This window comes from Penicillium verhagenii (genome assembly GCF_028828195.1).
Source record: "Penicillium verhagenii strain IBT 33310 chromosome Unknown utg000006l_segment0_segment0, whole genome shotgun sequence".
Classification (NCBI taxonomy): domain Eukaryota; kingdom Fungi; phylum Ascomycota; class Eurotiomycetes; order Eurotiales; family Aspergillaceae; genus Penicillium; species Penicillium verhagenii.
In genome coordinates, this window is record NW_026643170.1 from 198,852 (window position 1) to 225,707 (window position 26,856).

The 26,856-nt window shown below is 47.6% G+C and overlaps 14 protein-coding genes across 14 annotated transcripts; 8 read left to right on the forward strand and 6 right to left on the reverse strand.

Moving 5' to 3' along the window:
• Positions 1-818: 818 nt before the first annotated feature.
• On the reverse strand, positions 819-2,156 carry N7466_005486 (tRNA-dihydrouridine(20) synthase (NAD(+)); the record flags this gene model as incomplete). The annotated part of the gene is made up of 1 exon (XM_057164883.1): positions 819-2,156. The coding sequence occupies one exon, from the start codon at positions 2,154-2,156 to the stop codon at positions 819-821; it is 1,338 nt and encodes a 445-aa protein (XP_057020482.1).
• A 972-nt stretch (positions 2,157-3,128) lies between these two features.
• ipp1 (inorganic diphosphatase IPP1) lies at positions 3,129-4,358 on the forward strand (the record flags this gene model as incomplete). The annotated part of the gene is made up of 3 exons (XM_057164884.1): positions 3,129-3,488; positions 3,559-3,678; positions 3,786-4,358. 3 exons carry the CDS (start codon positions 3,129-3,131, stop codon positions 4,356-4,358), a joined length of 1,053 nt encoding a protein of 350 aa, XP_057020483.1.
• A 373-nt stretch (positions 4,359-4,731) lies between these two features.
• On the reverse strand, positions 4,732-5,049 carry N7466_005488 (mitochondrial 54S ribosomal mL53 domain-containing protein; the record flags this gene model as incomplete). The annotated part of the gene is made up of 1 exon (XM_057164885.1): positions 4,732-5,049. The coding sequence occupies one exon, from the start codon at positions 5,047-5,049 to the stop codon at positions 4,732-4,734; it is 318 nt and encodes a 105-aa protein (XP_057020484.1).
• Positions 5,050-5,678: 629 nt separating this feature from the next.
• Positions 5,679-6,935, forward strand: N7466_005489 (putative protein transport membrane glycoprotein Sec20; the record flags this gene model as incomplete). Its single annotated transcript, XM_057164886.1, has 3 exons — positions 5,679-5,995; positions 6,052-6,302; positions 6,358-6,935. 3 exons carry the CDS (start codon positions 5,679-5,681, stop codon positions 6,933-6,935), a joined length of 1,146 nt encoding a protein of 381 aa, XP_057020485.1.
• Positions 6,936-7,250: 315 nt separating this feature from the next.
• N7466_005490 (replication factor C subunit 2) lies at positions 7,251-8,606 on the forward strand (the record flags this gene model as incomplete). Its single annotated transcript, XM_057164887.1, has 4 exons — positions 7,251-7,375; positions 7,432-7,510; positions 7,569-8,381; positions 8,442-8,606. The coding sequence occupies 4 exons, from the start codon at positions 7,251-7,253 to the stop codon at positions 8,604-8,606; spliced, it is 1,182 nt and encodes a 393-aa protein (XP_057020486.1).
• Positions 8,607-9,014: 408 nt separating this feature from the next.
• N7466_005491 (GMC family oxidoreductase) lies at positions 9,015-10,942 on the forward strand (the record flags this gene model as incomplete). Its single annotated transcript, XM_057164888.1, has 3 exons — positions 9,015-9,360; positions 9,436-10,647; positions 10,725-10,942. 3 exons carry the CDS (start codon positions 9,015-9,017, stop codon positions 10,940-10,942), a joined length of 1,776 nt encoding a protein of 591 aa, XP_057020487.1.
• A 1,122-nt stretch (positions 10,943-12,064) lies between these two features.
• Positions 12,065-12,550, forward strand: N7466_005492 (uncharacterized protein; the record flags this gene model as incomplete). Its single annotated transcript, XM_057164889.1, has 1 exon — positions 12,065-12,550. The coding sequence occupies one exon, from the start codon at positions 12,065-12,067 to the stop codon at positions 12,548-12,550; it is 486 nt and encodes a 161-aa protein (XP_057020488.1).
• Positions 12,551-13,172: 622 nt separating this feature from the next.
• On the forward strand, positions 13,173-14,423 carry N7466_005493 (uncharacterized protein; the record flags this gene model as incomplete). Its single annotated transcript, XM_057164890.1, has 5 exons — positions 13,173-13,256; positions 13,333-13,354; positions 13,464-13,532; positions 13,586-13,677; positions 13,752-14,423. The coding sequence occupies 5 exons, from the start codon at positions 13,173-13,175 to the stop codon at positions 14,421-14,423; spliced, it is 939 nt and encodes a 312-aa protein (XP_057020489.1).
• Positions 14,424-14,568: 145 nt separating this feature from the next.
• Positions 14,569-15,492, reverse strand: N7466_005494 (alpha/beta fold hydrolase; the record flags this gene model as incomplete). Its single annotated transcript, XM_057164891.1, has 1 exon — positions 14,569-15,492. The coding sequence occupies one exon, from the start codon at positions 15,490-15,492 to the stop codon at positions 14,569-14,571; it is 924 nt and encodes a 307-aa protein (XP_057020490.1).
• Positions 15,493-16,055: 563 nt separating this feature from the next.
• On the reverse strand, positions 16,056-17,649 carry N7466_005495 (uncharacterized protein; the record flags this gene model as incomplete). Its single annotated transcript, XM_057164892.1, has 4 exons — positions 16,056-16,285; positions 16,337-16,822; positions 16,880-17,217; positions 17,300-17,649. 4 exons carry the CDS (start codon positions 17,647-17,649, stop codon positions 16,056-16,058), a joined length of 1,404 nt encoding a protein of 467 aa, XP_057020491.1.
• A 764-nt stretch (positions 17,650-18,413) lies between these two features.
• On the forward strand, positions 18,414-19,164 carry N7466_005496 (DJ-1/PfpI family protein; the record flags this gene model as incomplete). Its single annotated transcript, XM_057164893.1, has 2 exons — positions 18,414-18,420; positions 18,515-19,164. 2 exons carry the CDS (start codon positions 18,414-18,416, stop codon positions 19,162-19,164), a joined length of 657 nt encoding a protein of 218 aa, XP_057020492.1.
• Positions 19,165-19,893: 729 nt separating this feature from the next.
• On the forward strand, positions 19,894-20,739 carry N7466_005497 (sterol desaturase family protein; the record flags this gene model as incomplete). Its single annotated transcript, XM_057164894.1, has 2 exons — positions 19,894-20,135; positions 20,196-20,739. 2 exons carry the CDS (start codon positions 19,894-19,896, stop codon positions 20,737-20,739), a joined length of 786 nt encoding a protein of 261 aa, XP_057020493.1.
• Positions 20,740-23,166: 2,427 nt separating this feature from the next.
• On the reverse strand, positions 23,167-24,385 carry N7466_005498 (uncharacterized protein; the record flags this gene model as incomplete). The annotated part of the gene is made up of 2 exons (XM_057164895.1): positions 23,167-23,276; positions 23,341-24,385. 2 exons carry the CDS (start codon positions 24,383-24,385, stop codon positions 23,167-23,169), a joined length of 1,155 nt encoding a protein of 384 aa, XP_057020494.1.
• Positions 24,386-25,378: 993 nt separating this feature from the next.
• Positions 25,379-26,533, reverse strand: N7466_005499 (uncharacterized protein; the record flags this gene model as incomplete). Its single annotated transcript, XM_057164896.1, has 1 exon — positions 25,379-26,533. The coding sequence occupies one exon, from the start codon at positions 26,531-26,533 to the stop codon at positions 25,379-25,381; it is 1,155 nt and encodes a 384-aa protein (XP_057020495.1).
• Positions 26,534-26,856: the final 323 nt, after the last annotated feature.

Genomic DNA, 26,856 nt, shown 5'->3' on the forward strand with positions numbered 1-26,856 from the left:
TGAAGTTTGTTTTCCCCCTTGGGGGAGTTTTTTATGTATTTCCTTCGGGAAAGATTATTATGTATTTTTTTTGTTTTGATGTGCACAGCGTGTTTCGGAGCTGGGCATCATGAATATCTTAGCTGTCGGTAGAGACAGCAATAATCAATCAAAACCATGGCGGTTGCCTTGAGACTTCAATATCACTTTCTTCTCACTTAAGTTTTACTTTCTGATGGATACATATGGAGTTATCTCTTACTGGCGTTGTCAGTAATTGCCTCATTTATTCCAGATGTCCTGTTTGCTGGTCAACTGGTTCGGGTCTTATAACATTGAAGGCATCTACATAGGTCAACGGGCACCTACCAGTAGCTCTGGATGGATGACACAATGTGTGCTTGATACTTAGGATTAGTATATACATCCGAGTACTCAAGATGAGTACATAATCAGTACTTGAGATAGGCATTGTACTCACTAGTACTCAGTGCCTCCTACTTTCATCTTTTCATCTTCATACTTTTCAACTACTAACTGGGGAAATCATGTAACCAAAAAACCGCAGGCACCCAAGTAGCCAAGGGGGATAAGGGGGACATTTAAGGAACGCAAAGGAGGAAAACTAGCAATATGAGCTACGCAGTACCATAGAGATACAATAAAGCGTATTATAATCCATTTCTTGTATATTATCAATGTATCTTTTGGGGAATATGTGAATAGGAGAGGAGACGCGACAACCTCAAAATGCAGATGTAACAGTACCGGATCCAGGTAGCCAGGCTATGCAAAAATAGAAATGAATGAAAGAAGCCAAGTAAATCCCGGACAGCAATTTAAGCTGCCAACTCTTGCTTCTGAGCTGCCTCTGCTACGGGAATGGAAGCATCAACAGAAACATCGGGGTGGGACTTGGCCAAAGCCGAGGGCTCTGGAATACCCAAGGTACGAATTGGACCACCGGCATGAGAAGGTGCAGAAATAGACTTGGATCTGACACCATGACCACCAGCCGCACGGGCCGACTCATTGTTCTCCATGGCGTTCTGAACAGCCTTAGACAGGACCTTCTCATCTTCGCCGGGAGTTTGCTCCCACTTATCGTTCAAATGGAGAATCTCATCGAGAGTAATTGCGCTGGGGATAAGATCGTCGAATTTCAAGTTCCGACACATATCCGTGTAAGTCTTGGACAACTTGGCACGAGCAAACTCCTTGTTCTTGCCTGAGATAAGCATGTTGAGAAGGTACTTCGTGTTTCCATACCGGTTCTCGCTTTCAATGCAGAACTTCAAATAGTGATAAACGACCTCCTGCCACGGCGCAAGGCCACCGTCCGCCTCAGAACGGAAGACCGAGGAATTCGCCTCAGCAGAAGTCGCAATCATAGCGCCATCAACGCCATACTCCTTCATCATCTTGAGCGCTTGATCGCGGTTTGTCACATCGCCATTCATAACACACGCCACACCGGCCTCATGGCAAATTTCCGCAACCATGCGAAGCTGGTCTCTAATTGCACGCTCACGGGGCCGCATGGGCGTCGTACGACAGTGCACTGTCAAGCCGGTGATACCCGTGCGCACAAGTCGCGAGACAAGGCTCTTCGTCAACTCCGGATCACTGAGAATACGAATCTTGACCGAAATACCGATCTTGAATGGCTCACCGACCTCGCGGACCAAAGCCTCAAGGATCGCAACAAGTTTGTCTGGTGTGCGCAGGAGAGCAGCGCCCATGCCACCGGCGGTACTGAATGGCTTTGGACAGCCGGAGTTGACGTCGATGCCTGCAACGTCACCTGCCACTATGGTGGCGGCTTGTACTGCGAGGGCTGGATCGGCGGTACCCAGTTGGAAGATCAGGCGTCCCTTCTCGCGTGCGGTGTCGATGCGACTGATGACGGATTCTTTAGGTGGAATGTCGGTGCGGCCGCCGTTGGAGGGTTGACGGGTGAATTCGATAGTGCCGTTGCGGGGGTTGACGCGCCGGACACAGCCGATCAGGGATCTGTCGATTGTTTCAGGGCCCCAGACGAGATCTGCGCCGTATTTCAAGGCCAGGAGGCGCGAGGGTAGTTCGCCGGAGCGGACCATTGGGGCGAGCACGACTGTGCCGCGGTAGTCGACGCCATTTTCGGGGATGGGGACACGAGCTGTGGGAAGGAGGGACATGGTGGATCGGAGGGTTCGTAGAATTCTGTCTGGGATGAGTCTGCTCATAGCATGCTGAGGTGGGGTTAAAGATCGAGGGGTGATATATTTTTTTTCCCTGGCATTTGGTCTCGGTCAACTCCGCCTGGCCAATGGCCCAAATCGATTAAAAGTCACGTGGAGATAGAGGATAGATTTTTATTGTGCCTCACTGATCAGGTGGCAATAACTGCCTTATTGCCTTGATTGTCCCCCCAACCTTCAGCCATACTACTACTAGTAGTATTCGATGTTCCTGCCAAGGTTTTGGGCTTTCTGTTTTATTTCAATTCGCCACCAAGTCTCATTGAGCATACTCCTTGTGAGTTATCATACACGTGCTTCGAATCTCTCCACAAGAATTCCTTCATCAGATCCAAATAATGCCCCATACTTTAAGCATTTGTCAAGCTATATTCCTTTTCAGCACATTTTTAATGGGACTATGCCGATATCGGCTAGTACTCGCAGCTGTCACGGGAACACTGGAGTACATGCAGAGTACATAGCGGGAGTGCAAGGGCACGAGACATCTCACATATTGTTCTTAATTGTTCAATTGTTTTCAAGTATTGAATATTGTAAAATCTACCAGTCAATGGAACTTGACCTCACTCTCTACTTCGAAGAAGTTTTACCCATTTAATCACGACATAGTCGGGATCATCATCGTTTCGGTATCGGGCCCGGTCCCATTACCGACACTAATTACACGGAACAGCCAAACAACATCCAACACAACACACCGGACCCAGACCGACCCCTGGAAACCGTCATTTCAGGCCACGCAAACCAATCTCTATACCCAGATATTACCACGCATTACCAGGCATTGAGTCTTCTTGGTGCACCAACCGCAGATCATTGCCATCATTTGAGCAAAAAAAAAAGCCAAGTTTACTTTGGAATTTTTGATTTTTTTTTTGCTTGATTCCCTAGTTCTCAAATTGCCCAATGGCACAGGCCTGTCCTCCCTTGGCCCGACTAGGATTCTGTGCCTCCACCGCCTCCCGAGGTGTTTGGCGCACATCAGCGATTCTGGCGCCCCCCACTTACAAAGCCCCTCCCTCCTTTTCCTCCCCTCTTCTCTCTCGAGCTGCTCTCATCTCTCGGCATCTCTCCTCATCATCACCCAAAATGGCTTACACCGTCCGCAAGATCGCTCAGCCTTACACGCTGGAGCACCGTGTCTATATTGAGAAGGATGGCGTCCCCGTCTCTCCCTTCCACGACATTCCCCTCTACGCCAACTCTGAGGAGACTATCCTGAACATGGTCGTTGAGATTCCTCGCTGGACCAACGCCAAGCAGGAGGTACGCATCATCACCCCTTTTCATTATTACTTTGACCGTCCATGCTAATTACGATCCAATCTTTTACTAGATCTCCAAGGATGAGTTCCTTAACCCCATTAAGCAGGACACCAAGAAGGGCAAGCTGCGCTTCGTCCGCAACTGCTTCCCCCACAAGGGTTACCTCTGGAACTACGGTGCCTTCCCTCGCGTAAGTCGGAAATTCTATATCAAAAGCTTCCCCGCCACCGTTGATTGATACCAAATCCAAGGCGGGGTAAATCAGAAAATTAGAAACTAACCAATTGATCTAAACAGACCTGGGAGGACCCCAACTCGATCCACCCCGAGACCAAGGCCAAGGGTGATGACGACCCGCTCGACGTTTGCGAGATCGGTGAGCTTGTTGGCTACCCCGGTCAGGTCAAGCAGGTCAAGGTTCTGGGTGTTATGGCTCTGATCGACGAGGAGGAGACTGACTGGAAGATCATTGTCATCGACGTCAACGACCCTCTTGCTTCCAAGCTGCACGACATCGAGGATGTCGAGCGTCACCTTCCCGGTCTCCTGCGTGCTACCAATGAGTGGTTCCGCATCTACAAGATCCCCGACGGAAAGCCCGAGAACCAGTTCGCCTTCTCCGGCGAGTGCAAGAACAAGAAGTACGCCGAGGAGGTCATCCACGAGTGTGCCGAGGCCTGGCAGAAGCTCATCACCGGCAAGACCCCCGCCGGTGAAGTCAACCTTGCCAACGTTGAGGCTCCCGGTGGTAACGAGACCCGTGCCCAGCCTGCCCAGCTTGCTGCTATCCCTGCCAATGAGAACCTTACCCCCGCTCCTATCGATGGTTCCATTGACAAATGGTTCTTCATCTCCGGTGCTGCCGTTTAAGCGATTTGCCTTGCTTTGATAAAATCAAACAAAATTAAACCTGGCGACGATGCGTAACATTTGAAGCATCTCTTTTTTTACTTTTTTTTTTTTTTTTGTTTATGTTTCTCATCTTTGTATTTGCAGCAAGGGACTCTTACTGCATAGAAACCCAATTCACTTAGCTGAGACGGACAACAAAAAGTCACATTGAGCGAATACCCTATTGATACATAGTATAGATATTACTGTAGATCAGGCATAAATGCAAGGTATCTACTCTGGTATTATAGATATCCAACACTCAGAACAGCGCCGGTAGTAAAACAACCCAAACAAATGCTATAATACATGAATAAAAAGACCGATTCAGATATGTCCATATTTGAATGGTTCAGCCCTTCAGACTAGCCTCGCGCTCCAATTGGCGACCAACTCGCGACACTTCCTCAACTATGTCACCAATCTTGAGACCACGCTTGCCAACCTCCAGGGTCAGTTCCTTTCCACCCTTGAAGCCGATGGTCATAACGGGTTCTTGTGTGGAGTTGCGCGGCAATTGGTTGACCTTGATGTCGATAAAGGTTGGGCTACCGGCAACAGTGTTGGGGGTTCGGAGGAGAGAGAGGAAGAGGCGGCAGGGGCGGGATGCCTGGGAGAAGGGGTTGAAGGTGGTTTTGAAGGTGGTAATCACACTAATTGGGATAGGCATGGCGGCGGTAGATAAGTCGTTGACTTTGCGAAGAGGGAGGAGTAGTTCGAAGGATTAAGGACGAAACCTCTACCGGTATAGTTAGGTAACCTGGACAAAACAGATAGACTAGATAGCGCACAATCTTGTGTGTTAATTGGTCTGCTGGCGTAGAACGAGGGACGTACCTGATCGGCTTGAATCTCAAAGTTGTTTCGGAAGTTTTTTTTCGGGAGTACAATTCTGACCAAAGAGGCGCGCGAAGGGTAATTAATACACGCTCGGAAGCATTGGCAGCACAGGCGCGAGGAGGAACAAAAGAGAGCTGGTCAGTTCTCTAGCTGGGGAGGAACGATTGGCAAAGTTGAGCAAATGCACGATATGCAGGAGTGAGTTCGAGGGAAGTCCGATGTTTGCCGGAAATGCAAACACATCAATACAGCGCCGCAACTGCCACCTTGCGACAGCCAAGTTGGCTTCCAATCAACAGCTTTTTGAAACCAAGTCTGCCTTACGAGGTGACAAATTCTGCCTTCTCAATTAATAAGATAACAATTTGCATCCTCCTAAATACGACTTAAGCCGCCAAATTACCCGCTGCGGCTACAACCCGGTCCCTTCCCCCACGGTGCACCCAGCAGCATCAAAACATGTCTACAACAGCTGCACTTCAAGCGCGCTTGAAGACGCTTTCAGCTACCATAGGCCAAATACAGCCTTTGGTTGAACAGCTCCGAAGTTTTACACCCACAGAGAAGAGCGATGAAGCTCGGCTGGAGCTTGGAGCGGAGATCCACGCGAGTCTTAAAGATGCCGAAAGCGGGCTTGAGCTGCTACGGATTGAGGTAGAAGCTCTGGATTCAGGTTCAGATAGCAGAAGAAGACAATCGGGGGCGACTGGAGAGAAAGAGGCGGAGAAAGAGCGTGTTGTAATCATGGCGGGGCGGCTTGCAGACGACCTCAAGAAGTGGGTTACACTTTTCATTCCATTATTCTGAAATAAGCGGTACTGACGATTAATAGGACCCGGAGCGAATTTCGAAATGCCCAGTTACAGTCTAAGCGCCAAAATGAGCTTGCTAAGCGGAAGGAGCGCGAGCTGCTGTTGTCCCGATCTGACCCGTCTTCAGAGCGACAGAACAAACATGCGGAGCATTTGACGCAGGATGATCTGGCATTGAATGCTTCAAATGATGTTACCGCTGCCCTGCGCAGGACTCATCAGTTGATGCAAACTGAGCTTTCCCGAAGCCAGTTCGCTCAAGAGACTCTCGGTTGGTACTTCATTGGACAATTACCTATCGGCTAATATACTGACATGACTGAAAGAGCAATCAACTGCCGCTATTTCATCTCTTTCTGAATCTTATACTAGTCTCGACACCCTCCTTGCTTCGTCTCGAAGCCTCGCGAACTCCCTTCTCCGCTCTCAGAAATCCGATACATGGTACCTTGAAACGGCGTTCTGGATCCTCATTGCGACAATCTCCTGGCTGGTCTTCCGACGTATCTTCTATGGACCTCTCTGGTGGCTGGTATGGCTGCCATTCCAATTCCTTTTACGCTTTGTCTTCGCAGTGTTTGGTGTAGTTGGTCTTACAGGAAAAAGCTCTGTGGAACTCTCATCCGGCTCAATTGCAGCTAGTATATCTGCTACTATTCAAGAGGCTGCTGCGACAGCTACAGACGGAGCTGTGTTTGAAAATAATAACGATCAGGCTTCCCAAGAAGAGGAGGACTGGCTCATCGACGAGATTGGGAAAATGGTTGAGGATGGCAAAGAGCAGCGAGACATCAGCCTCGAGGAAATCTTGGCGGAAGAAAGACAGCACCACGATGATACTCCCCGGAATCCTAAAAAGAGGATGATGGAGGGAGAGCGAGATGTGCTACGAGATGAATTATAGAATTCAGGAAAATTTAACGATATCAATGTCTCTAGCAAAAATATTGCATACTACGTAAGTCATGTCTCTACGAAATAGTAGCGCATATAGAAATAGCTCGATTTGATTGATATCTCGGCTTTTTACTTAGAAGTGGACTAAAAGACCCATCGAAGTGATTGGCGGAGATGTAAGTGGTGCGCGTGTCACGTGTAGACGCGTTCCGTCCACCGCGCATGGTGTCCGCATCTTCAGTCAATTCTGTTTCAAAAAGGCGATCGCTATTCGAAGCTCCAAAAAAGTCCTAACATTGCTCCAGTAAGCTACTGACTTATCATGGCTTCCTCATTTTTCAACAACAAAGCACGAGCTGCAGCCTTAGCAGCATCTAGCAGCTCCAAAGCGAAGGCCAGCGACAACAAAGAAGATTCAACCCGATTGCAACCCTGGGTTGAGAAGTAGTACGTTGACAAGTTTACTCTCTCGCTTTGAATGACTGAGAGCTAATCGAAAATAGTCGACCTAAGACTCTGGATGATGTCGCCGCGCAAGATCACACCACTAAAGTCCTCCAGCGCACATTGCAAGCTTCCAACGTACACAATACCTGAGCAACCCGTTCTACAGCGTCAATGCTAATTTCTCGACCTGCAGCTCCCCCACATGCTCTTCTACGGACCCCCAGGAACCGGTAAAACCTCTACAATCCTTGCCCTCGCCAAATCCCTCTTCGGCCCCGCCCTCTACCGTTCCCGCATTCTCGAACTGAACGCCTCAGATGAGCGCGGTATCAACATCGTCCGCGTCAAGGTCAAGAACTTTGCCCGTGCACAACTTTCTCAGCCCACCGGCCTCGACGCCGAGTATCTCGCACAATATCCTTGCCCTCCATTCAAGATTATCATTTTGGATGAGGCGGATAGCATGACACAAGATGCGCAGGCAGCACTGCGTCGCACAATGGAACAGTATAGCCGTATCACGCGATTCTGTCTTGTGTGTAACTATGTCACCCGGATTATTGAGCCACTAGCCAGTCGCTGCAGCAAGTTCCGATTCAAATCTTTGGACAATTCCGCGGCTGGAGTACGGATAGAACATATTGCGCAGGCCGAGGGCTTGAATCTGGAGGACGGTGTCATTGATACGCTCATCCGGTGCGGTGAGGGTGATTTACGTCGTGCCATTACCTACTTGCAGAGTGCGGCGAGGTTGGTTAGTGCTACCAAGGCATTCCCTGCTAAGATTGACGATGATGAGGAAATGACGGACGCCGGGGCTCCGGAGTCGGGGCTTATTACGATCCGCAGTATTGAGGAGATTGCTGGTGTTGTTCCGGAAAGTATACTGGATGAAATCGTGCAGGCTATGCAACCGAAGAGCTCGGGATCATCTTACGAGGCAGTTTCCAAGGTCGTTACAGACCTTGTGGCTGACGGGTGGAGTGCGACTCAGGTCGTTAGCCAGGTTCGTGCTATATTCCCATTTTTGGTGGCCCAATTTCCGCTTTTCTAATTTTTTATGCAGTTGTACCGACGACTTGTCTTCAATGAGGCCATTCCGGATACTCAGAAGAACAAAATTGTTTTGGCCTTCTCGGAGATGGATAAGCGATTGGTTGATGGTGCTGACGAGCAGTTGTCTGTCCTCGACCTGACCCTGCGCATTGCGGGAATTCTCCAAGGCAAATGATCTGTTTACTACCTAAAAGAGTGACAAGATTCTTCCGGTCAGACATGGGCAGGCTGAGTTGAAGGAGTTCGGGATGAGCATTTTTGGAACATGCCGAGGCGTTCTGTATTTAGTTTGATTTGATTGATCATCATTTAAATGAGAATGATTATGATACCCTAACATCTGTCCAGCTGTCAACCATGCCATCGGTTATTCCTGCCGCCTGAAACATCGGCATGTCAAAAGTTGTACAGAATGACGCCAACATTCCACCGTTGGCCTCCCAGCAGCCCCTGTCGAGAGCCGAACCATGAGGCCTAATAAGTGTTCCCGCCTGGTCCCTCAGTTATTTTTGCCAAAGATCTTCGCTTTTTTACCTGTACCCTATTATTTATCATTCTATTATCTCTATCTCTCCGAGCGGAAATGATTATTTCAACCATTGTGGTCGGGAGTATATGGCTAGGTGCAGTCGTTGCGAAGAAACATGATGCCTTACTTCCATCCTACGACTTTGTTATTGTTGGGGGAGGAACAAGTGGTTTAGTTGTTGCTAACAGACTTTCAGAACGACAAGATGTTACTGTGGCGGTTATTGAAGCGGGCGATTCGGTTCTCAACAATCCCAATGTTACTACTCCTTATGGCTACGGCAAGGCTTTTGGTACAGATATCGATTGGGCCTATCAAACCGAAGACCAGAAATACGCCGGAGGAAAAAAGCAGACTATGCGTGCTGGGAAAGCCATAGGCGGCACAAGTACGATTAATGGTATGTTCCAGCATCAGGTTGATCACCATGGATCATGTATTCTTCTATCGATACTAATACCCACTCCCTGAACAGGAATGTCATACACACGAGCACAGAATGTGCAAATCGATGCCTGGGAATCATTCGGAAACAAAGGATGGAACTGGAAGAGCCTTTTACCATATTACAAGAAATCCGAGGGTTTCCAGATTCCCACTCCCGATCAAGTTGCAAGTGGTGCTGACTATTATATAACCTATCATGGACTAAATGGGCCAGTCAAGACCGGCTGGCCTCATGCAATGGCCAACAGCAGCGTGCTCCCTGTGCTCGACGAAACCTTACAGCAAATCCGCGTCAACTATAACCGTGATGTCAATGGGGGCAACATGGTCGGACTTACGGTACACCCCGATACCATCGACAGAGAAGCAGATGTTCGCCAAGATGCCGCTAGGGCCTACTTCTGGCCCTACGAGCAACGATCGAACCTCAAGATTATTACGAACACATACGCCAATAAGATTGTTTGGTCTAACGCTACTAAGGAGGCCGTTGCGATAGGAGTCGAGGTCACCGGGCCAGAGGGTGTCTTTACGGTTCATGCATCGAAGGAAGTAATTCTCTCAGCTGGCTCCCTCAAATCACCCGTGATTCTAGAATTGTCTGGCGTGGGAAACCCGGATATCCTCGATAAGTACGACATCCCCGTCAAGGTCAACATTTCCACCGTTGGCGAAAACCTACAGGATCAAACAAACAATGGACTCACGTACGGAAGCCGTGAGAAGTGGAGCGGCCTGCCTGCCTTCTCTGCCCTCCCTTCCGCTGAACAAATATACGGTGACAAGATTGATTCCATCGCCTCCGCTGTCAACTCTAGCCTCGCAAATTATGCAAAGACAGTCGCCAATTTCTCCAACGGGGCAGTCCAAGAGGCCAACATCCTGGCTGCTTTTCAACTCCAGTACAACTTGATCTTCAAATCCCAAGTTCCTTACACGGAGATTGTCTGGCTGCCAGTCGGACATGTATTCTCAAGTGAATATTGGTCTTTGCTCCCCTTTTCTCGAGGAAACATCCATATCACGTCCGCCGATCCTTCAAAGCCACCCTCAATCAACCCAAACTACTTCATGTTTGACCAGGATATCATTGCTCAGGCCGAGATCGCCTTCTATATTCGCAATGCATTCAATACCGCACCTTTGAGTGATCTTGTGACAGAGGAGTTTGTGCCAGGAATGGAACTTTTGCCCAACAATGCCACCGAAGCTGAATGGACAGGCTGGATCAAGGATACCTGTAAGCATCCTTCTTTCTTCTTCCCCCCCCCCCCACAGGTGTCTTGCTTTCTTGGAAACTAGCTGACAAGCCCCCAGACAGATCAAACTTCCACCCCGTCGGCACTGCCAGTATGCTCCCTCGAGCCAAAGGCGGCGTTGTTGACGCGCAACTTAAGGTCTATGGGACCAAGAATGTTCGTGTTGTTGATGCATCTGTTGTGCCGTTCCAGCTTTGCGGTCACTTGACAAGTACTCTCTATGCCGTGGCTGAGCGGGCGTCGGATCTCATCAAGAATAAATACACGGAATATTGAACCCCCCGCTGGAAAGATGTGAAGAACTGGATGATTCAAATGTTTGTCTGTCACTTATGTATATTAATCTAACAATACCCACCCTCGTTCTGCTTTCTCAATTTGTTCAAATACTTGTCATATCATTTCTTAATGTTCACGAACAACGTCTGGGCATGCAAACAATCAATTAACCTTTGTCTTCAATTGTTCAGTACATGTATGGTCGATTCAAAAGGCTCCGCTACGCCAGGTGGCTGTTCAACTAATGAAAAGAACGAAATAGGATAAAGATCAACTCCCAGCACTCAATCAAATGTTGAGAAGTTTTGCTGAAGCCTAACCGGCGTTGTAAGGTTACATCAATCATGCGGTCAACTCCAGAATACGATAGTATATGACTAGAGCCTCGCTTGGGTGTAGGTTTTGTCTCGGACATATGACCAATATTTATCAAGATATCTACTTGGCAAATTCTCAATTCCTGTCGCGATTGACTGATATCTAGAGAGCTGAACCCACCGAGACCAGGGACAGCGGAAGAACATGTCAGACCACAGGTAGATGTTGCATTGAACAGATTTTCGGCCCCCGATATCTGCCCTCCATGTAAGATGTTTGTGAAGGATCCACATACTATCCCATTGTTTTGAGACTTTGCATATCTGTATTTTCCTGTATTTAGTCAATCATATCAATTGATTGTCTTGTGGATAAGTATCGTCTTGTTATGGAACTAGCGGTTGTTCTAACCATCTTAACAAGTGGAGATGGGTCGTACAATTTAACGTAGTATAGTAAGCTGCATATCACTAGTATAGCCTCGGAAGATCTGCATGGTATTCCCTGGAAATCGCTTGATGTAAGTTGTAGCAGGGATGCTTTCGGCCGGCAAGCTTTCAAATGTTGGAGAAAGGAACGGCCTCAATAATTCAAAATCAGATAATACTGCCCTCAGTATCGTCAGAACCTTGTCTAATACTTTCCTGAGCTCAAGATTCTCCCAACATTGGATCAGTGAGAAGATAACGACTTCTACCAAAGTCACCACTACCAGTAGTATATATAAAAAAAATCACATGACACCGCGTCAACAAACCATCAATGCTGTCTAAAACTCTCCTCCGTGCACTCTTCATCGCCATGTCTATTACAGCATGCGCAATGGCTCTTTCGCCTCGTTCTGCTATCCATGAGGATGACCTTGACCGCTATGATGACTTCCTATCACTTCTTCAAGATACCCACTTCATGGACATGTACCTCGAGAACGACCAAGTGAAGATCGACGTATACGATCACCCATCCAACGATCTTGCTCTTTCCCAGTCCTTCACACCTAGTGACACTGCAAGCCAGTATTTTGAGCAGGAGAACCAGCGCGCCCAGGAAGTGTTGCAGCCAGCAGCAGCCCTAAGGGACACGACGGATGGATCGACGATGGAAAACAAACTCGAAGTTTGCCCTCGCGGTGGCACCTTGTTGACCAGAGATGCGACTGCTCTTGACAAACGTGTCTCGAGATGCTATCAGTTCTGTGGAACGATTGCCAATTGTCGGGGAAACAATGGATGCCCTCACTGTTACGCTGTTCGGCAAGGATGTCTATGGCAGAAATGGTGCCGTTAGGCTTGGGGGCAGCTTGTGCTATCGCGAAAACCTGTCCCAGATGATGAAAAATATCTTTTTTTATGAAAGCCAAACCTGTCTGATTCATTGCATCCAACATGCAATACATGAGGTCTCTTTGACGCCCCTTTCCCATATGATTATGGCCATCGGTATTAACGTGGCGTATTCAACATGCGATGACTCGCATCTATCTCTAAAATGAATGAGTGTTTTATGCCTTCTTCTCATGCAAGCCTCGAACTTACAACCAGACGTAAATGGAAACTTTGTAGATCAAGTAGATCAAGCCCTGGCTCCTGGCCCCACCAATCGCCGTCGAATATGATGGCAAGAATAATTTATGACTAGAGTAAAACTAGAATCTTTTTCTCATAGACAGCAGTTTTTCTTACATGGGGAAGAAATATGACGTTTAGTTGATTTGACGGTAGAATCCACGAGCCCCACGGGTTGCCCCACGCGATCGGCGAGTCACCGGGGAGTCAGTTCGGGTCATACAGGATCGTGAATCTACTCAGATTCTCCCTTTGTACTTCTCTTGTCTCCAAGCGTCCTTTCTCATTTCCCATATATCAGCGCATCTTCTTTGTGGGATTTCTTGGTTGCTCATCTCGCAAACATGGCGTCCTTGCAGTCTTCCACCGTGCCCCGCTATTTGACCGGAGACAAGGCCGGTCTCCGCGAGTTTCTCGACAAGTTCGATGTGAGTGCTATCCCCACGTCATTCAACATGCAAAGCAGCCCCTTGGATTCAATTGACTGATATCTTGCTTCTTTAGGTCTTCCTCTTCGACTGCGATGGTATGTGCCTGCCCTCCGAACCCCGGCATTATCTCCGCCCTTAGCTGTCCGCGCGCAACCCGCTCGGCAGCTTGTCGCAACGAGTGACTAAACCCGAACGATAATATAGGTGTACTCTGGTCCGGCGATCACTGCTTCCCTGGAACAGTTGAGACTCTTGAACTACTCCGGAAGAATGGTAGGTACCTCATCTACCCACCAGACATGGAGTGAGATTGACTCTCGTCGCAGGCAAGCAAGTGGTATTCGTGACAAACAACAGCACCAAGTCCCGCGCAGACTACTGCAAGAAATTGGAGGGACTCGGAATCCCAAGCACAGTTGTAAGTCCAAACCACACGATGCCCCCGGGTACATACGCAAAATCAAAAGACTGACTCAAGCCACCCCCTTGCAGGAAGAGATCTTTTCCTCCTCATACAGCTCCTCTATCTACATCTCACGCATCCTGCAGCTACCGGAGAATAAGCGCAAGGTTTTCGTCATCGGCGAGACAGGTATTGAGCAGGAATTGCGCTCCGAGAATGTTCCTTTCATCGGTGGCACGGATCCCGCATACCGCCGCGAGATCACACCGGCGGATTACAAGCTCGTTGCTGCGGGCGACGAATCCATTCTCGACCCTGAGGTTGGCGTTGTGCTCGTTGGTCTCGATTTCCACATCAACTACCTGAAGCATGCCCTGGCTTACCACTATGTCAAGCGGGGCGCGATCTTCTTGGCTACGAACATCGATTCGACGCTGCCGAGTTCGGGGGCTTTATTCCCTGGCGCGGGATCGATGAGCGCGCCGCTGATTATGATGCTTGGACAGGAACCTACTGCTTTGGGTAAGCCGAGTCAGGCGATGATGGATGCGATCGAGGGCAAGTTCCACTTCGATCGTAGCCGCGCCTGTATGATTGGAGATCGGGCCAATACGGATATTAGGTTCGGCTTGGAGGGCAAGCTGGGTGGAACGCTTGGTGTTTTGACTGGCGTGAGCTCGAAAGAGGACTTTGTATCTGGTCCTGTTCGGCCCCATGCGTACTTGGATAAACTCTCTGATCTGCTAGAATCGGATTCTTGAATATCTGGTATAAATATTTCATGAATAGAATTTTGGGTTACATGTTTTGCTGACTACTATGTTCTATCTGATGCCTTGAATAAGAGATGAAACATAAAACGCAGGTAAAAACCCTCAGAATGGGAAGAAAGAAATTTCGAATTTCTCAAGCGAAGCCCCGGCAGATCTGCTCATAGACAACCTCTGGAGCTTCCAAGGGAATAAGGTGCTTCACGTCCAAGACGGCCTTCACATTGTAAATCCGGACCCTATTTGCCTGCAGGAACGGAATCACCTCCTTCATGATTCGCTTCTCGGGCTCGACCTGATCATTGTCACCATAAAGGACAACCGCGCGGATCGATGGCTTGTTGAAAGAGCCCCCAAAATGGCGCAAGGCGGCCTCCACAACCCCAGAAATATCTTCCTCCATCGCATACGCAGGCCAAGCTTTCTTGGCCACAGGGTTTCCCCTCAGACTATCACGAACCACCAACTCAACATCAGACGGCTTGAGCTTATCCTTCTCAGCAAGGACATTGGCGATGACATCGCGAACAGATTCCTCCGACTCATATGCAGACTGCTGTTGCTCACTCATTTCACGAGGCAGGACCAAGGGAGTAAGAGGCGCCGGTGCAATGAGGACGAATCCCTTAAGTTGTGGCTGAAGTTTTCCCAGAGCGTCGGTAGTCGCGAGAGCAACTTTGGCTCCCATGGAGTGACCGACTAGAACGAAGCCGTGCTCGAAATAAGCCGCAGTCTGCGGGTCGGCTTTCATTTGTCGGAGGATTGAGCCTACGTCGAGGGCCATTGCTGCGATTGAGAAGGTCCGAACACTGGTTTTGCTGAGGCCCGAGGGCTGGTCTCGGGACTCGCCCCAGCCGCGAAGATCGACGGCTATGGTTGGATATATGTTGCTCAGTGACGTTGGGGAGTTAGGTGAGGTAAGCCTGTGCCATGTCTCTGATGAGCCTCCCCAGTAATGAAGGAGGACCATGAGGGATTTGCGATTGTTTTCTGGGCATGGCCAGATTTTGGTGTTAATCCAGCATTTGGGGCCGGTTTCGAACTTTTTGGTTGTTGGCATTGTGGTTGTGGATTGCATTCATTTGCTGGGAAGGTATAGTAAATGAGAAGCAAAGAAGAGGAAGAGGAGGATAAAGAGGAGGAAGAAGAAGAAGAAGAAGAAGAGAAATAAAATTTACCTGTCGGTCGTTATGCAATCACTCGAGATAAATGGACGATCAAGACGACAAGTTCACTGGATAGTTGTTGAAGAGCAATTTATACCTCGAACTGGTGAGGGTGTGGTGTGAAAGTCCGCGGAGTTTGGCTTGTAAGTCCGACGTGCTTACTACCACTTGTAGTTTGAACTGCTTCGACGACCACTACACAGGGCAAATTAAGAGCAATTTCATTTGGGCTTCGATTTGCCGATCACAGTAGATGTCTGAAATTTGTTACATATGTTCTAAAAAAATACAATATCTAGGTGACTTGAATCAATATGAAACTGGCATATGGAAGCATAAAGTCTGCATGTCGGCGTAAGGCTTTGCCATACTGTAAATCCCCCCCCTTCAAATGTTCCATGTTTAGCGAAGCGAAGTCTGGAATAATAGCAGAGCGATGTGTCATATCTATCCCTTATTATTCCAAATCATCCACAAAATTTGTCATCACATCTTGCTCTGCGTCCGTGTAAGTATTGATCCAAGGATGCTCACTCAACTTGGCTGCCGTCATCCGATCTTCAGGTCGCCACCGAAGCATACACCGCATAAAGTCCAAGAATAATTCATTCTCATAGCCTTGCAACTTTAAATCTCGTTTATCCCACGGCCTGCTTTTAGGCCTGAAGTCCTTGGCCCTCCAAAGCCCTACAAAAGACAATGAGAAGCTATCAGTTGTGAACGAGGAAAGAGACATACCGTTTTGATGAAAGAACTCATGGCTTCTTCTGCCACGTTTGACGAAGTCAAGGGGAGGAAATCCAAGGACGGAAATCACATTTGCAAGATGATTTCGAGTACTGTAGCGGCATTCGTCGTCGGTGCTCTTGGGATCCCCGCCGTCAAACAGGACCTCCCCCTGTACCCAGTACCAGACAAGAACACCCAGGTTCCATATGTCAACCGGATAACTCCAGTCCGCTTGTAGCATTACCTCTGGTGCTCGAAAACATTCTGGTTGGGCACAATGGTGCCTTTCTTGGTCTCCCGCAAGGGCAGCTCCGAAATCCCCCAGGACGCAATCTGTTAGGAGTTGCGGTGGTGAGAACCTCCTCGAAGCAAAGATGGTCTTGCCATCAACGTACTTGCGAGACGAGGGGTGCATCATCTCGGCATAAGCAAAGTTGTACACAGTTTTGACGGCGCTTTTATCGAATATTTGGAAAATGTTCTCTCCTTTGATATCTAGGCAAAGGATTTCATGTTAGTATTCGTGTGTGTTTTCACCCTACCGGCACTTACCAGTGTGGATAAGCTTGCATTCCGTGTGCAGAAAATCTAACGCCGGAAGTATGCGATTTAAGATGACTTTGACGAGGATGGGTGGTAAGACGCCACAGTGAGCCTTCCGAAGGTCCTCGATGGTCTGCCACGTTGGACCCTGGACAATACAGGTATGTTCTCCATTCGGTCCATCGAGTCTGAAAGAGGAGATTGCGTCTCTGAGATATTTCCGTCCGCGGTGCTTTGTGGGTATTTTCATGAGAGTATTTATTGCTCTGATTTCGTTTTGCGCGTGGTTGAACTTCTCTTTGTAGTCATCGCGTATGTATACTTTCAAAACCACCGTCATGTTATCTCTGTGGAGTGTGCACGATAAGATGTGAGCTTCAGGATCTGAGGACTGCTTGATAATTTATCAGAAGGAGACTTTTGACTTACTCTAGGTCACCGGCAAGCCAGACTGTGGACGTGAGACCATATCCAAGCTTGGCTATGATCGTATATCGGTCATGAAGGACATCTCCGATGCGCACGGGATAAAAGTGGCCCTCAGTGAACCCGCGGAATCTCTCTTCTTCAAATAAGCCCGGTCCGTCAATGATATCAAACCCGCCTCTTGCGTCCTGAAAAGGCACAGGTGCTGGTTTTCCGATCAAAATCCTCAGGGGATATAACGGACCAGACCATTTGAATAGACCAACCAGCCAGGTTATTCCAGTCCATTTGTACAGGAATCTCCAGAACCATCTCTTGGTGTCTTGCCAGACATATGTGTAGAATTCGTGCATGGTGGGCTGGATGGTCGAGTGAAATTGAAGAAATGGGGGACTAAAGAGCGTGAAGAGCGCGAAGAGCGTGAAGAGAGTGCAGAGAGCAGAGAGCAGAGAGCAGAGAGCAGGTAAGAAATTCAAGCAGGCGAACGAGCACTGAGTACCATGTTCCTCATTGAATGTTTTGTCTCTCCAGTTAATTAACAAAGATGTCCATGTCGCATCATAATAAACCACCATGTGTCGAGTATGGGTCCAAATTTCAAGTATCAATATGAGAAAGTCGGGTATCCGAGGAAATTCTTTGACTTGCAAGTAGGCTTGAACTGTGAATATACATTCCAAGGACTCCACTCGGATTATTCTTTCTATTGTCATGGCGGTGCAGTTTCACTGTACTGTTTTGGATCAAAGAAAACATGCGAAGCATTTTCCAATGCCCTTTCACTGGTCAGTTTCTTTGTTCTTGGTTATTTTTAACCGCGTTTTTGATTCTCGAGTAAAGTTTCGATCTTAGTGACCGAAGGACCAATCATACACAACATTAAAATCAACAGTCGAAGCAGTCTGATGATGAAATTCATAACTCACATTGATTTACATCATACATACTTGCACTTAGTGCAGATGCTGATGAAGTGGAGCACGTCAGTGTCGATCTGTGCGGATGTACCCGTCAAGTCGAGAGCCAATGAGAATTGAGATCAACACTACTTTATCAGTGACGCTCCCCGTAGTCTTTTCCACCTGCGATACAACCTTGACAATTTCACGATATAATTATGCCAGGTGAGTCTTGCAAGCTTGTTAGTCTGGCAACTTTTTCAATGTTCCCATTGCACTACCACACATCGAAACGCTTGCTAAAAAAAAAAAACCACAGGCCAGTCAGCCCCGCCACTTCGCTTAGGGGTGGCTTTGTTCCCAGGTTTCCAAGCCCTGGATGTATTTGGTCCCTTGGACTACTTGAACGGTCTCTCAAAAACAGAAAGTCTTACACTGGCTGTCATCTCCTCGACCTTGGAGCCCGTGTCGACAGCTGTATCCAAATTTCCCAACGCAATCACTCAAAGTGTCGTCCCAACGCATACATTTGCAGCTGCACCACCGCTAGATGTTCTGCTTGTCCCGGGAGGCCTGGGCACACGTGGAGATAGCCCGCTGATTGAAGAAGTCATCACTTTCATTCAAGATACCTATCCGAAACTCAGGTACCTGATTACCGTCTGTACTGGCGCTGGACTTGCCGCGCGGGCCGGGGTCCTGGATGGCAAAAAGGCGACTACCAATAAGAAGGCATGGTATGAAACTGTGGCTTTAAGGTCTCAGGTGGAGTGGGTATCGCATGCGAGATGGGTGGCCGATGGTAACATTTGGACTTCTTCGGGCGTTAGTGCTGGGATGGACGCGACACTTGCTTGGATTGCGGAAGTTTTTGGCGAGAAGACGGCTACGGATATTGCCAATGGAAATGAGTACACGCGACAGGAAGATTCTAGTATAGATCCTTTTGCCGATCTATATGGCCTGTGATGTTATGGAAGATTGGACAGGATTGATTGTAGGTTTGTCAGTATATGTTGATAGGGCCAAGTATAATCCAAGAAACAAATTTCAACATAGTAACATGAAGATGGTTTGTTTGGTACATACTTTTCAATCAGTAGGTCATCGCTTTATATGCAAAGACATTGATATCTTAAAAGACCTGGGATGACCTAACCCACGAGATAGCGATGGTGGGCCTGCTCCGTAGTTCTCCCTGGATTGCAAAAGGGCGACTTAGACAGCTAACTTTTTCCATTCTAAAAATCCAGCCATACACAGACGGGGGAATTCCACATTATCAATTGATGCTGGTGTGGGGTGACCTCGGGCGACCGGCTAGCCGCTAGCCAGTGGGCTTATCCCTATATAGTGAAAAAGTTGGTCACGCCACGTCGGGATTGGTTTGTTCCCCAGATCATTCAAATGTTTCTACTTCTTCAATTTTTGCTTTTAATCTGTCCATTCTCTCACTTTATCGGAGAAAAGGGGGAGAACACAAAATCACAATGTACGGTGGTCACCTCCTTTAAATCCGAGTCTTTTATACCAGCCCACCTAACACTGCATACTAGGGACTCAAAGGACTTGTCCCCAGGAACATACTGGGGCCAGTTCGAAGAAATCTCAAAGCACAACGCCCAATTCAATGTGCCAGAGAGATTATGGGCAGCCTGGTATGCCTGGATGCAAAACGATGTCCTGGCCACAGGGATCATGTCTTTCGTCTTGCATGAAATGGTCTACTTTGGTCGGTCACTGCCCTGGATTTTCATAGACACTTTGGGCTTATTCAACCACTATAAGATTCAGGGTGTAAGTAAAACCCCTCTGGTTAAGGTTGGAGTTGACCTTTTTTTTAACACCCTGCAGAACAAGATTCCATCGCTCCGGGAGCAGTGGAACTGTGCGAAATTCGTGCTCTTAAGTCACTTCACCGTTGAGCTGCCACAGATTTGGTAAGATTCCAGTCCTCCTGTAAGATGATCATAATCTCATATTGCTTGCCTTAATTCCAGGCTCTTTCACCCTATGGCACAATTCTGCGGACTCTCAACCTCAATCCCCTTCCCCACCCTCTGGACCATGGCATACCAAATTGCAATCTTCTTCGTGATGGAGGATACTTGGCATTACTTCGTTCATCGTTCTCTTCACTGGGGCCCTCTCTACAAGGCCATTCACAAGATTCACCACCAGTATTCGGCTCCGTTCGGCTTGGCTGCTGAATATGCCTCACCTATCGAAGTGATGATCCTGGGCTTCGGTACAGTTAGCTGTCCTATCCTTTGGTGTGCTGTGACAGGTGATTTGCACATTCTCACAATGTACATATGGATTGTCTTGCGTTTGTTTCAGGCCATTGATGCTCACAGTGGCTATGAATTTCCGTGGAGTCTTCACCATTTTCTTCCTTTCTGGGCTGGTGCTGATCATCATGATCTGCACCATGAAAAGTTCATCGGTAACTACTCCAGCAGCTTTCGATGGTGGGATTATGTTCTTGACACCGAGTACACCCCAGTTTCTCTGAAGCGCCAAAGGGATGACAAGACCCAGTAGGCTGGTATTGCTTGAGCCGATGTGGCCTTGGTCTGCATTTCTTCTGGTTTTCCTTTTACCCCTATTCTCATGTTTCTTTGCTAGTTCCAAGCCTTGGTCGGCATTGAATATTTGTATAAAGGTTCTCTCATGATGCCACAAGCGTGGTTTATCGCATGATAATGTATCTAATGCTTCCAAACTGTCTTTTCGTGATTCTTTCAAGTTTTATATTTTCCCGAGTGAAGTTCTCTCAAGTACTCTGGGCTCGCCTGCGACTGGACTCGTCGTGGTCGAGGGGCTGCAGTATTTGTGCCATCTCCGACCGCTGCATTGAAGCACACATGTGCAGCGCAGGGGCTACTGGCGCAGGTTTTTATCAGCCCAACCCGTCTAATTTATTTCCCCCCGCTCTGCCACTGCGTAACGAAGACACTAGAGGCCCCCCCCCCCATCCACCAGATCTCCCATGCTTGACAGATTCTCTTCTTGTGATTACGCGGGCTGCGTGCTACCGAGTACACGGAGTATCGGTCCCTGTGAGCGATGCAGTCAACAATTTTGCTCAACCCATGGTCGACCACCATCTCATACGTGCGAGGTTACGGTTCGTTCTATTCACTTGCTTATCCTCGGATTGACTCAAAATTGACTCCTACTAGCCCCTCACGGATGATCATTTTGAGGCCAAGGTCTATGGTGAAGTAAAAAGTCTTTGAGCAAAAATCAATGACGGAGCTGTCTGCGAGAGAGCCTCGGAACTAAATGGTGGCCTGAAATGCGAGATTGAATATCCACCCGCATGGGGCCGTGGAGCACTTATGGGCTGTGCTAATTATCACGCCCGTGTTCGTTTTACTGAGAATGGTTCTACTTGGCTTATTTGAGTACCTCGAATTAATAGCAACTTCCCTCAACAACTTATTAACTATCTTATTCACAGTGAATATGTTACTCTTAAATTTCTTGAGATAACTAAAGTGCCTACCCCTTGTGTATTTGGGTATAGTATTGCTAGTAATATGAATAATAGAGTTGGTATAAGCTATTTTCTTATAGAAGAGATACCTAGTAAACCTTAGAATCAGTAAGGACTATATAATAAGTATTTTATAGATTATAATAATAAGGAGAAAGTATAGAATAGATTAATAGATATTCTTATTAAGCTTAAATACTATCCATTCTCCTAAGCTGGCTCTCTTCTCCTAGGCCCTTTAGCTTTAAAACTAATAGTTTCTATTATTGCTAGTAAGTAATTTCTTATTCTAAGCCCTTCTGGGCCCTATAATATAGCTAATGATTATTATAATTTATTTATAGAGTAAAATATGGCCCTTATTGCTAATGGCTAGCTTTTCCTATTATTCCTATTAAATGCCTATCTCTTATTTCTTTACTTAAAATCCCAGATCCAGGATTTTTCACTAAAGTTGAATTGTAGCTCGGTTCAAAAGACGGAGCAACTCTATATCAAGTATATGAATGATAAGGGAGATCATCTAATGGTGGACGAAGAGCTGAATGTTGTTGGTATAATTGATTGGCAAATGGCTCGGGTGGTTCCTGCCGATGAGGCTTTTGGACCCTCTTTGGCGACAGTAGAAATGGATGATATTTATAACGGCTTCCCATCCGTGACTATTTATGATTGTGCGTTAGCTCGCCTCTTGAAGGAGAAAGGAGAAGATGAGTTGGCTGATATTATGTGCAAAAATGAGAAGTTGCGGAGGTTCTTCTTTGGCATTAACGTGGATTTGTCCTGGGATGAAACACTCCTACTAATCCGAGGTATCTGGGCTACATTTGGAGTTGAGAGAGACACAGACTGGAAATCATGGAAGACGAAAATGCTACAATGTTATGTCCATGATGAACGTCTTGAGAAGATTATTGATAGGTTCGGGCCAGGCCCGTGACAGCGACCAGGCCATTGGAATGCAATTTTTTACCAGGTTTGACGAACGCACTTTTCCGAGGGCTTGCCTTTGAACAGTGAGCCCTCCAGCAAACAGAGTGCGTGCATAGGCATTTAATAAGAGCTTATTTGATTTGCCTAATTCAATGTTTCCAAAGCTCAATGTTTCTTACGTAGCCTCGCATGTGTCCTGAGAGTCATGCTGAGCCCTATATGTAGCCGGAAGTGCCCATGGGGAGTTCTCAAAACCTGCGGGATGAATGTGCAAACTGCCGAAGAGTTCCAAACATTGACGGCCATTAACATCACCTGTAAGTATCTCCTAGTAAGAGCACGGTACGTGATTGGCCGTTCAAAGTTAGATGCATGATATGTATATACGCAAAAGTTTCGCGTCTCTCGTCTGGTCCAAGCCGGGGGACTTTTTTTATGGACGATGACACTATTAGTGAAGCACTGATAAAGTTGGAACAATACTACATCTCCAACACTCGTCTCCAGGTCCTGGTTATACATGACCATTTTACAACTTAGGGCAAGATGTAATGAGTGAATCGTAGATCTGCATCTGGATCCATATCGTGTCGTTCAGCCAGGACTTTCAATTGCTCCTCTGAAAGAATCCCTTCGAGGACGCATCCTTAGAGAAAAGTTAGCGGATAAAAATGAATTGCTTTGGAATCTCCTAAGAGGCTGACGCCTACCAAAATTACAAATCCGGTGTTTTTTCCAGTCCAAGATTTGAAGATTCAAGTCTTCAAGATCAGAGGGTACCTCAGTGCTTTCAGCATATTCATTCATCTGGGAATCAATGAAAGCTAGTTGATGTAGCATATCTGACGTGCGGCTGTAATTTCCAAGCCAGGCCATTTGTATAACTTCGTCAATGCCTTGGTTCCCCGATGTTAATTCAGGCAGAGCTAGTCTCCCATTCTCAAGTGATAGGCCAGGGGCGAATCCGTGCTCCATCTGAAATATGAGTGAGGCTAGTGCAAACATATCGGATGCCTCGGTCAAGATCGGCGAGGGGCCATTGATAGGAAGTGGGAGATCTGGAAAGACCAGATTGGGTTGGCCACAAGGGCTGGCAGCGCTGAAATCACAAAGGATAGCTGAAAACTGATCATCAAAAAGCACATTATCAACTCTTACATCCGCGTGAACAATACCAAGACTGTGGAGGTGGCATAAAGCATCCGCGATATCGCGGTATAATCTAATCCGGCGAGCTTGCGTTGCTTTTACTTCCGCGGGTAGTTGTCGATATTTGCGGAGATATAATCCTTCTCGATGACCAGTATCGATGGCTTTCATTATGTGAGGATGTGGTTTATTTTGCAGCTGCTGCAAGACGGTTCGTTCGTCTTTCAATAAATTGAAATGAAATAGTGTGTCCGAAGCATAATGCCAAAGGTCTCTTCGAGAGGAATCACTGCTAGGTGGTGCGAAAATCCGACAAGCCTTGAGAACAATTTGGTCGCTGACATTGTAGACTTGTCCAGAAGCCCCAACGCCTAATATATCAAGGTCATACTGAGGTTGTAAGCACACGGTGTAGGTTTCACATGTTGAAGGGCCTGCTCGGATGTCGAAAGGGATATTGGACTCGAGATCGCTCGGGCATTTCTTTGCACATGTGAGCTTCTCAATGAAGGAAATTATGCGGGAGAAAAAGCCGAACGGCTGTAATATGAAGTGTAGGAGCGATTGCTGTAGGTACGAAAACCGTTTGACTACGTATGAGAACATGTCGAAGGTGCCCTTGATTGGGGAAAGGAAGGCACAGCATCAAGGGGGACAAGGCTGACAGCAAACAAGATGCGTGTCACATGATGCATATATCACCTGACTCTCCGCTAAACAACCAATAAATCATTTGGTCATTGTAGGTTCTAAGTCACTATGTGATAGATCTAATAGAGCTCTCGTAGACGTCGTACGCATCATCACTAGAGCCGTTGCTGCAGCTGCCGTCATTTGATGACGCCGATGAGCCCCGCTTTCTTTTTGGACGGGACCATGGGGCTAGCCGCTAATGGTTCGATTTTCCTCAAGTCTTGCTCTCTGAAACGTGAATTGGTGATGACGACAGATTGGAGCTCCAACACTGAAGAAAAATTTGTATTTGTATCGGTTCGGTTGCAATTTGACTGGCCTTGACCACGCTGTGATATAGGTGATATGCATGTGGAGATGGCACAATGCCCTGATGAGCTGGTTCGATTAGATTCACATCATATTGACGGGATTTCGATTTCTTTGTGTGAGAGCTCGTTCTCAGCACCAGTAAATACTGCTCCATTTGCCACGGCTATTTGCCTCGGCTTGAATCCTCTCGCAAAATTCTGCAATCAAGTGGCCACCGCATTTCTCGGGAGTCGGGAGGTATTCCTTCACGAATTCCTACAATGGACCCCCACGGACTAGAAAGAAGATGAAACTGTATTGACGTTAAATTGGAGGTCTGGGACAGATGGAACCTTCAAATGTTGGCAATTGAAGGACAAAAGACTTTTTGAGATTGCTCTGTTCGTGTTGACTCTGACTTCAATGTTGCTTGTTTTCTTTGATTAGATAGAAAAAATGGCTTGATCCCATATTCCACCACGCTTCCATAGAGCTTTTGTAGTAGAATAGTAGTGAGCGAAGTCATCCATGCAGTACTGTTATATTTATATGGGATACTAGGGTTAATTAGAAGATTATAAACATTTGAGACTGACAAAGGTCCTTCATGTCATCTCACGCCTCGAGGTCCTCTGCAAGGAACTGCTTCAATTTCCACAGCGACAGCATCAACTCGTTGACTGCTTTGTTATTCGGTCTGAAGAACAAGGCCGAGTGATGGAAGTGAGAGACATCCTCACGAAGCTTCATCAAGTCTGACTCTGATAAGATTATCGAAAGGTCAAACACAGGAACACCTCGCTGAACCTGAGGAAGGGTAACCGAATCTGGGAACGATCCTCTGCCACCTAAATGTGAGTCTCCTAGAAGAAGCACTGCACCACATTCCATTTTTGCAATCGGCTCCAGCTGGCCCAATGCCTCCGGAAGAGCCGAGGCCGAATACTCTGGCATCTCAATGGCAGTCCATACCCCATTCGCAGCACCAAGATGGTTTGCTTGTTGACACGCAGCAACGAGACGCTTCACCACATGACTTCTCATACGCGTCAACATGTAATCTGGCATGTTATCCATCCAGACCAGCTGTTTTTCTTCACGCGCTGTGATTGGCCCTTGGGGATGCTTCCACCGGAAAGGCACAAGTCTCGTAACCGCAGGCCTTTTGCCGCCCGTTCTACCCAGTGGCTTGGAGATGACTCGTAGTGATGACAAGAAATTGGTCATATGGAACACTAGCTGGCGGCCAAATGGTTCGTTCCGAGCTTTCACGGGGCTGTTGTCTGTACTAACTGCGCCCTGAGTCTCGTCCAAGTTGTTGGGTTTCGCTTTGGCTTTGCCTCCAGCAAGTGAGTCTTTGAGCAGATCCACTGGTAAAAAATACATATCATCCGTGTCCGGCTTGCGCACTAAACCCCAATCTCCCATGAGTGCGCGCGGCAACCTTGCTCCCGATAAAGAACATGTTCTCATTGGCGACGCCAGAGCTAGTGCCCAGGGGTTTTTCGCCAGAGGTTCAAGGCTGGCATTTTCAGGGGCTGGTTTGGGACCGGTGGCCTGGTTTGGTCCCGGGCGTGGGCGGGTGAGGAGAGGTGACTGGGGTAGGCGTTGTGATGGAGGAATTGAGGCGTCGTCTTGGGATGGCTTTTGGTGGATTTTTGACGAGAAGGAGCGGGATGTTTGAGCTTGTTTATAAGAGCTTGATAGAAGTTGGTGGAATATACGCAGGCGCCATATCCCAAGTGGGATCCGGCGGTTGGTGCAATGCATGCTGATGCTCGTGTAGAAAGGAAGTTCACATTTGTTGCGGCAATTTCCTATTATCCGTTGTCGGGTTGTGCCAATCAGAACTCGCCATTTGCGGAGTTGCTCCGGAGACAAGCAACACTCCTCTGCGAACTATGGCCGAAAGTATTCAGCGTTAGGTAATTAGTACTGGTTTACAAGATGCTGCATGACCTATTTGTTCTGGCAGGAGACAAGCTAGAAGCAGTTCCAGAGAGATTCAAATATTTGAACGTTGGAATTCGCAGGCATCTGGAGTCGTCGTGACTCGTGAGTCGTGACTCGTATGTGAGAGAGTGGAGCACTTG